The sequence below is a fragment of the Lacerta agilis genome, chromosome 14 (genome assembly GCF_009819535.1).
Source record: "Lacerta agilis isolate rLacAgi1 chromosome 14, rLacAgi1.pri, whole genome shotgun sequence".
Taxonomy (NCBI): Eukaryota; Metazoa; Chordata; class Lepidosauria; order Squamata; family Lacertidae; genus Lacerta; species Lacerta agilis.
The window spans coordinates 22,674,643-22,683,984 of NC_046325.1; the positions used below are offsets into that span (position 1 = coordinate 22,674,643).

The 9,342-nt window shown below is 39.6% G+C and overlaps 1 protein-coding gene across 1 annotated transcript; it reads right to left on the minus strand.

Annotated features, from left to right (window-relative positions):
* Window positions 1–987, minus strand: LOC117057721 (olfactory receptor 14A16-like). The gene has a single exon (XM_033168562.1). The coding sequence runs from the start codon at window positions 985–987 to the stop codon at window positions 1–3; it is 987 nt and encodes a 328-aa protein (XP_033024453.1).
* Between the last annotated feature and the right edge of the window lie 8,355 nt (window positions 988–9,342).

A 9,342-nucleotide genomic window follows, 5' to 3' on the forward strand; every position in this document is an offset into this window, starting at 1 on the left:
CTACAGAGAGAAATGTAACCTTTTCAGGATAAGTCTGGAAAAGATATTCATGGAAGAGTGTTTCACACCCAAGAGCTTTGATACAGCATTTTTAATCTCCTTATTTCTCATGCTGTAAATTACTGGATTGAACATGGGTGGTACAATGGTATACATCACAGTTATTGCAAAGTCCTCCTTCGATGGAGTTTTTGAGGGAGGCCTAAGGTAAGCAAAACATGATGTGAAAGAAAATACAGAGAAGACAACAAGGTGAGGTATGCAAGTGGAGAAGGCCTTTTTCCTTCCCTGAACAGAAGGAAATCTCAAAACCACAGTAAAGATGTGTACATAAGTGACGACGATGAAGGAAAAACATCCAGACACAAGAGTTATACTCACCACTATAGCTCCAATTTCTGTTTGGTATAAGTTAGAACAGGCAAGTGTAAGTAACTGTGGGACCTCACAGAAAAACTGATTGACAATGTTTGAGCAGAAAGGGGTTGCAAAAGTTGCACTTGTGTGCATGGCTGCACTGAGAAGGCCAGAGAACCACACGCCAGCAACCATTTGTTTGCATGCTGCCCTGTTCATCACCATTTCATATTGTAATGGATTGCAAATGGCAACATAGCGATCATATGCCATGACTGTAAGCAGGGCAATATCAGATGATATGAAGAAAACAAATGTAAGCACTTGAGAAATGCATCCAGCATAAGCTATGTGTCTGATATTCATCAATGAATTGGCCATGGATTTGGGGATGATGACAGAAACAGCCCCTATGTCCTGTATGGCCAAGTTCATCAGAAAGAAGTACATGGGAGTGTGAAGGTGATGGTCAAAAGCTACTGCGGAGATGATGAGAAGATTCCCAAATACAATTGCCATGTACAATACCAGGAACAGAGAGAAGTGTAGAATCTGCAGTTCCCGTACAGCTGAAAACTCCAGGAGCAGAAATTCAGAGACAGAGGATTCATTGCCAATCTTTGCATTCATTACTAAAAATGATTTCTGCTTCTAGAAGAAAACAGGAATATAAGCATAGGTTTAAGTCCTCTTCTGATAAAAAAACACTTGTTATCCAATAGTGCTTTGGATGTAGTTTTTGTGGGATATAGATTTAAAGAAGTGAGCAAAATTGTGTAATAATAAATATTCATCTAAAGGAGAACTTAGCTTTCAACTCCATATTGATAATGCACCATTATCATAAGATAAAGTAATGCTAGGTAGTCCCTTTTCTTCTGGTAATTATAGGGGCAGAACTACCCAAACAATATAGAAATTTATTCATGTATGTGATTACAGCAGCAAGAAATTTGGCTTAGCTTGTCATGGAAACCAGGTCACTGGTTTTTCTATGTGCAATCTATGTCATGTTTCAGGAAACACCTAAAACAAGTACGATTTCCCATTCTGCACAATATACTATAGTAGCATTGTCTGCATTTTGCTCTCCGAAAGCTATCCAGGTATAACTAATGTTATAAAAATATTTATTTGGGGATGGTGACAGAAACATCCCCTAGGTCCTGTATGGCCAAGTTCATCAGAAAGAAGTACATAGGAGTGTGAAGGTGGTGGTCAAAAACTATGGAAAAGATGATGAGAAGATTCCCAAATACAATTGCCATGTACAATACCAAAAACAGAGAGAAGTGTAGAATCTGTAGTTCCCAAATAGCTGACAACTCCAGGAGTAGAAATTCAGAGACAGAGGATTCATTGCCTATCTTTGCCTTCATTACTAAAATGATTTCTGCTTCTAGAAGAAAACAGGAAGATAAGCATAGGTTTAAGTCATCTTCTGATAAGAAATATTTGTTATTAACTGCTGCTTTGGATGTGGTTTTTGTGGGATATAGATTTAAAAGATAGAAGTGAGCAAAAGAGTGTAATAATATATCTTCATCTCAAGGAGAACTTAGCTTTCAACTCTGTATAGATAAAAATAAACTACTTCTAAGTAGTACCTTTTCTTCTGGAAATTACAGCGTTAGAAGTAGCCAAACAGTATACAAATTTATTCATGTATGTGACTACAGTGGCAAGAATGTTATTTCCCCAAAAGATGGAAAGAAGAAGCACCAATGAAAGAAGAATGGATACAAAAAGTTATGAACTATACAGTGGCAAAACATACCAGGCAAAACATACCAGGAAAATAAGAATTCAAGATAACAAACTTTTTTTATAAAAGATTGGAAATGGATTACTGAATATGTATGAACAGATTGTAAACAGTATTATTGTCTTAACCTGAAGTTTCATAAGAATATATAATTAAAGTAGATGAATAAAAGAATTACAGTAATACTTAAATATAGGAGGATCATTAGGTGCCCATATAATGGAGACTCAAAATTCACATTATTATTTTTGGTGTTCATTTCCAGTGCAATGCCCATCACAACATGGGTTCTTAACAACTTGATTCCCAACATCCCTGTTTGATCAGTGAGGTCTTTTACTGATTTACTGGTAGTGGTTCCACCTGGCTCAGACAAATAGCTCATACTCACCAGTAGAAATGCATTCAGCAGTGCTCTGGGCCCAATGCTTTGCAATTCCTTCCTTGTTGGGATCACAGAGGTTTCAACGGTTTTAATATTTGTTGTATGTTTTTAACTTTAATCAACACTGTGCACAGACCACAGTCTTATAAATGTGCAAATGTATAGGCTCTTAGAGAGAAGCTTACAGCTTCTTTACTTCTTCCCAGATCTTTTTGCTGCCACAGAATGCTACACCAAACAAAGTGCAAAAGCTGTCACCTCACTCACTAAGAGCCGCAATGAAGGTTTGTTCTTGGTTGTAGCTCATGGTTGGTGAGGAGAGCCTGTTCACTAGTCCTGGTTTGGATGATGTGCTAAGTCAAAACCTGGTGTAGGTTAAGATGATAGTAAGAAGGTGCATGTAGGAGCAAAGCTACTTTAATCTTCTGTACAGGAGGTAAAACATTTGTGCAGTCTCACTAAGTTAAGATTTGGCTTAGCTTGCAATGGAAACCACATCATTGGGTATTCTATGTGCAGCCTATATACATTTCAGGAGAGACCACATAACAGGCAGGATTTCACATTCTACAATAGATGATAGTAGTATTGTCTGCATTTAACTCTCTGAAAACTACCCAGGTATCACTAAAGTTATAAAAATATAAACATCTTACTCTTTTCCTTTATAAAAAATAGATTTCCAGATGCAATTTCTTCATCACTTTAAGATGTTCTGTATTCTTCCAGCCACTAATGGGACCTTTTCTTTTTAAATCTCTCCGTCCTTTTCTTCTGAGACAGTGAGAATGTATGTATACACTTGCAGAATGATTATTTTACCATGGGCTGGGAAATTATTACTATTATTTATGTTCTTGTGAGTTAGGTCTCAGGAGCCCCAAACAAATTAGCAATTGTTTTCCTGGATGCTTGGACTCAGGAGTCCCACACAAAACAACCATGGTGGTTTTTTATTTTTATTTTTATTGCCCCCTGGGTCTAACACAAATAATGAAGATATGTAAATAAACCATCCTATTTCAAAACAACTTACTATATAATATTTAAAATTCTTGTATGATATATGACCAGCTCAGTATCCCTCACCCCTGCTGTGTTCCTCCCACTTCTGCCATTATTTCCTCCATTTTATTATATATGAAGTAGATACATTTTAATTCTTGACAATCTGAGGTCTGTATTTGATATTATCTGGGAGTTACCTTTTTGTTAAGAGCCCTATGTGTCCATATGATACCACCATGCCTTTTGACCCTCACCTTTGGTTGTAGTGGGATCTGTGCTCATAACCCTGTGCCATCATACATTTTTGTCTCCATCTCTTTTGTATCTGAGACTGAACACCTTGTGTAAAGTCAGAGTTAAGGTTTTCTGAACAATGTTGTCTAGTCCTGAGTTTTCTATTAAACAAGGTCTTAGCATGGGACCTTCGTTTTTCTAGTTATGTGGCCCAGTCATTTTGTAATGCAGAATAGAGATCTGTTTTGAGCCTAAGGCTTTTTCTAGCAAATGCTTTACAATTATTTTGCTTTCTTCCAGTTTGCTAGTCCAGTGGCTCGTGGTCAAATTTCTATAGGCGACCAGTTGGGCCAGAGGCACTAGCTTTTAAACCACATGTGCGGGGGGGGGGCATGTCATGTTCTGACATCCTGATGTCGGGCATGTGAGCATAGCATCTCAATCCCTAAGCTGGACAGAAGCTTCCTGGGCTTTGGGAAGGAGGCACCAAGGGAACATTTAGGGGACTAGCCTAGTCCCCTTAGTCCAATGACTGCACACCACTGCACTAGTCTGAAGCTATTTGGGACTAGAATGTCTCCTTTAAATACTATGCCATCAGTTACCATGAGTTTAACTGTAGGATGTGTGTGTGGACTTGACATTCTGTGGGCTGACCCGCCTGTAGAGATGGCCCATATAACCATCAGAAGAATATTATTTTGCCCTATCTGAGTTCAGTCCACGCATTTGTAGAGACTGGCCATTTTTAAACTATCATTTGACAAATACCACCTCACAGTCAGTCTCACTGCTTATCTCCACTGTGCTAAAAGCTCTGGCCAATGCATTAGCCACCACTAAATTTCAACCAGATGTAAACTCTAACAAAATACAATAGATTTTACCGGGGGGGGGGGGGAGGGATACCTGGAGTATTCTTGAGGCCCTTGCTTGCAATGGTGACTAAGGGTTTGTGATCTGTTCTGCTAATATTGGTCTCACATATAGAAAGGTGTGAATTGTTGTGCATTCAGCACCTCTTTTTGTATTTGAACATTTTCTAAAACTTGCTGTAGTCATTCAATACATTCTGTGATAGTACTACCCCAAGTAAGGATTTCATATATACTGTATCTTAGTGCCATCAATTCCTTTAAAAATGTGATGCATTGTCTTGTTGGTGTAATATGAACAATAGGTTAATTACAGAATGCTTGGGTTCATTACTTAAGGCGTACATCCCCCATGTCTGGATGTTCTGAGATAAGGGTGCCAGGTGCACTTTGTTACCATAGCAAAACCAATGAGGTCAAGTGTATGATCATAGAATCATAGAATCCTAGAGTTGGAAGAGACCACAAGGGCCATCCAGTCCAACCCCCTGCCAAGCAGGAAACACCATCAAAGCATTCCTGACAGATGGCTGTCAAGCCTCTGCTTAAAGACTTCCAAAGAAGGAGACTCCACCACACTCCTTGGTAGCAAATTCCACTGCCAAACAGCTCTCACTGTCAGGAAGTTCTTCCTAACGTTTAGGTGGAATCTTCCCTCTTGTAGTTTGAATCCATTGCCCCGTGTCCGCTTCTCTGGAGCAGCAGAAAACAACCTTTCACCCTCCTCTATATGACATCCTTTTATATATTTGAACATGGCTATCATATCACCCCTTAACCTTCTCTTTTCCAGGCTAAACATACCCAGCTCCCTAAGCCGTTCCTCATAAGGCATCGTTTCCAGGCCTTTGACCATTTTGGTTGCCCTCTTCTGGACACGTTCCAGCTTGTCAGTATCCTTCTTGAACTGTGGTGCCCAGAACTGGACACAGTATTCCAGGTGAGGTCTGACCAGAGCAGAATATAGTGGTACTATTACTTCCCTTGATCTAGATGCTATACTCCTATTGATGCAGCCCAGAATTGCATTGGCTTTTTCAGCTGCTGCATCACACTGTTGACTCATGTCAAGTTTGTGGTCTACCAAGACTCCTAGATCCTTTTCACATGTACTGCTCTCAAGCCAGGTGACACCCATCCTGTATTTGTGTCTTTCATTTTTTTTTTTGCCCAAGTGTAGTACTTTGCGTTTCTCCCTGTTAAAATTCATCTTGTTTGCTCTGGCCCAGTTGTCTAATCTGTTAAGGTCATTTTGAAGTGTGATCCTGTCCTCTGGGGTATTAGCCACCCCTCCCAATTTGGTGTCATCTGCAAACTTGATCAGGATGCCCTCAAGCCCATCATCCAAGTCATTGATGAAGATGTTGAATAAGACTGGGCCCAAGACAGAACCCTGTGGCACCCCGCTAGTCACATCTCTCCAGGATGAAGAGGAGCCATTGATGAGCACCCCTTGGGTTCGGTCAGTCAGCCAGTTACAAATCCACTGAATGGTAGCATTGTCTAGCCCACATTTTACCAGCTTCTTTACAAGAACATCATGCGGCACCTTGTCAAAGGCCTTGCTGAAATCAAGATAGGCTATATCCACAGCATTCCCTTCATATACCAGGCTTGTAATTCTGTCAAAAAATGAGATCAGGTTAGTCTGACATGACTTATTTTTCAGAAACCCATGCTGACTTTTAGTTATCACAGCGTTCCTTTCTAGGTGCTCACAGACCGTTTGCTTAATGATCTGCTCTAGAATCTTTCCTGGTATTGATGTCAGGCTGACTGGGTGGTAATTGTTTGGGTCCTCTCTTTTCCCCTATTTGAAAATAGGGACAACATTTGCCCTCCTCCAGTCTGCTGGCACTTCGCCTGTTCTCCAGGAATTCTCAAAGATTACTGCCAGTGGTTCTGAAATCACCTCTGCCAGTTCTTTTAATACTCTTGGATGTAGTTCATCTGGTCCTGGAGACTTGAATACATCTAAATTAGCCAAGTATTCCTTTACTGCCTCCTTACTTATTCTGAGCTGTGTTTCCCCTGCTAAATCATCTGCTGCATATTCTTCAGGTCGGACATTGTTTTCTTTCTTGGAGAAGACCGAGGCAAAGAAGGCATTGAGGAGTTCTGCCCTTTCTCTGTCCCCTGTTCGCATTTCACCATCTTCTCCTCTAAGTGACCCCACTGTTTCCTTGTTATTCCTTTTGCTACGGACGTACCCATAAAAGCCCTTTTTGTTGCTTTTAACCTCTCTAGCAAGCCTGAGTTCATTTTGTGCTTGAGCTTTTCTGACTTTGTCTCTACACGTACTGGCTATTTGTTTGAATTCCTCTCTGGTGGTTTCCCCCTTTTTCCATTTTTTGTACATATCCCTTTTAAATCTTAACTCAATTAAAAGTTCTTTAGATAGCCACCCTGGCTTCTTTAGGCACCTTCCATGTTTCCGTCTCACTGGTATTGCCTGAAGTTGTGCTTTTAATATCTCCCTTTTAACATGACTTACTGAGCCATTGGTTCAGGAAATATGTCTACACCTAGACAAAGGGATAATAATCTCTAGGGCTTTGCTTTCATTATGTTTTTGCTGTGCATGTACAGTTGCTGTCCTGCTTGCATGTCAGGGTCTGAATATGTGAGAGGAAGAGGAAGAGGTTGTAGGTTTTACAAAGCAGTGTTAGCTAGCATGGCAAAAGTGTTAGCAGATCTCTATATATATGTATCTTTACTTCAAAGTCCAGAAGAACTGTACATAAAGTAGTGTTTAGGTTTCTCTTGTGTTTGCAGACAATAAACACTTTGGTACTTTGAACTGTGTGGGAGAGGAGTTTTTCCATTAACTTTGGACTCTGGAAGAATCTGTTCTGCTGGGAGTATAAAATTTGTGAAGACAGCTGTGGCTTCACATCCTTTGCTGATACATTACACTACATGAGGAGTAGTAAACTACTCACTGACTGCCACGAGGCACCAGCATGTCTTGTGGTGCACCTTGGAGGCAGATTTAATACGAAATGGCAATCTGCAGAAGTAATAGTACCCTAAAGGTGCATTACATGTGCATAAACATGAGCTCTTTATGTCTAATGGTATTTTCCATTTAAATACAATGTTCAGCTTGCCTTTTCTTTAAAAGAAATAAGGATAACTCTGTTCAATATGAAGTCTTTTGTTTGGCTTATTGTGTGCCATCTTTCAATAACTGACAGAGCATGACAAGTTTTTACTCCTAGCAAAGGTTCTGTATTCACATACTATCATAAATTTGATGGCCTCTATCGGATCTTTGCAGCTGACGCTCAATTCTTGGTGTGGAATTACTTCTCCAGTATGAAACTCTGGTCTTATATTTTGTTTCTGAAAGGACTAGACTTTTGTTTTGTTTTTTAAGATTCTGATACTTTGTGTCAGTGACCACTGTGTCATACTCTCTCATTGAAGATAGAAACTAGATAGCATGACAATTTTCTCAGTGTTTAAAAGATACAACTCTCCTTATTAACAACACTGAAGACATCTGTTTCCTTACACTAAATGTGGGTTCCAGCTTTATGGTTACGTTTCAAATACACAACACTTCATTTTATACATGCTTATTCATGTAAGCCACAATATGTAGTTTCAGGCAGACACTCTTTACACTGAGCTTTAAAACCCCAGTCAGCACTTTTCTTCCAACCTCTTTGCAGGATATATTATTTCCACTTATAATGAACTAGCAACTATCTTACAACCCCATCTAAGATTTTAGATTCCCCTTCAAGGAATCAAATTGGTTATCCATGTTTAGCTACAGTAGTTCCTAATCACAGTCAGAATATGTCCTTTTCTCTTCAGGTTGCTGTCTAAAATGAAAAATAAAAAACAGTTCCTATCTAGCTGACATACAATGCCACTCTGTTTGTCTGTAAAGTTCTGTATTTTTGACTGAGCAGTTCTTCCAGATTGGTTGGTGTTCTAACAAACTCTGACTGCTGCTGACTCAAGATCTGTCCATTGCAATCACATTTATCTATGCTGTTATTCCATCACACTTCCATTTGTTTCTAAGGGAAAGGGAATACCTCTGGTGCCTGTTCTGTTCTTATTTCAGTAGTGATGTAAAAAAATCTGCATTGTCCGCTACAGAGGTGTCTCTGTTTTGTATTTTCTCCTGAGCTACCTTTACATGGCAACTTATTTTTGCAAAGAGGTTGTATTACCAGTATTTGTCCTGCATTCTTAAACTTCCCAATTGCAGAGCAGTGTTTGTGCTTCTGACTGCCTCCAAGATGCACATACTTTTTGCTGAGATGTTACCGGTAATTCAGATATGTGTGCATGTGACATTCCAATAAATATGTGAATTCGCCTCCCCCCCCCCACCTTTTCATCAAGGTGCTATCACTCCCTTGAAAACCTGAATAGTCTGTTAAAGTTGCTCTTTGCATGCTGCAGAGTGACAGAGCAGACAGGAAACATGACCTGTTACTATCCATAAACCACAGGATTAAGGGCTGCTGAGATGTGTTCAGCCTATTGTAGGCCACTTTGAGAACCATGCAAGAGAACAATTGGGTATAAACTTCAACATACATACGTAAATGGATTATTAACATGCCATGTGATCTGACAAGCGAAGGAATGCAAGATGACCCTGTGACACAGGGCAGATGTTGAATCTGCATATCTGAATTCATCAGGAAGATTTAACTTGAAATGATGCTCTATTCCAGAAACTCAATTTAATT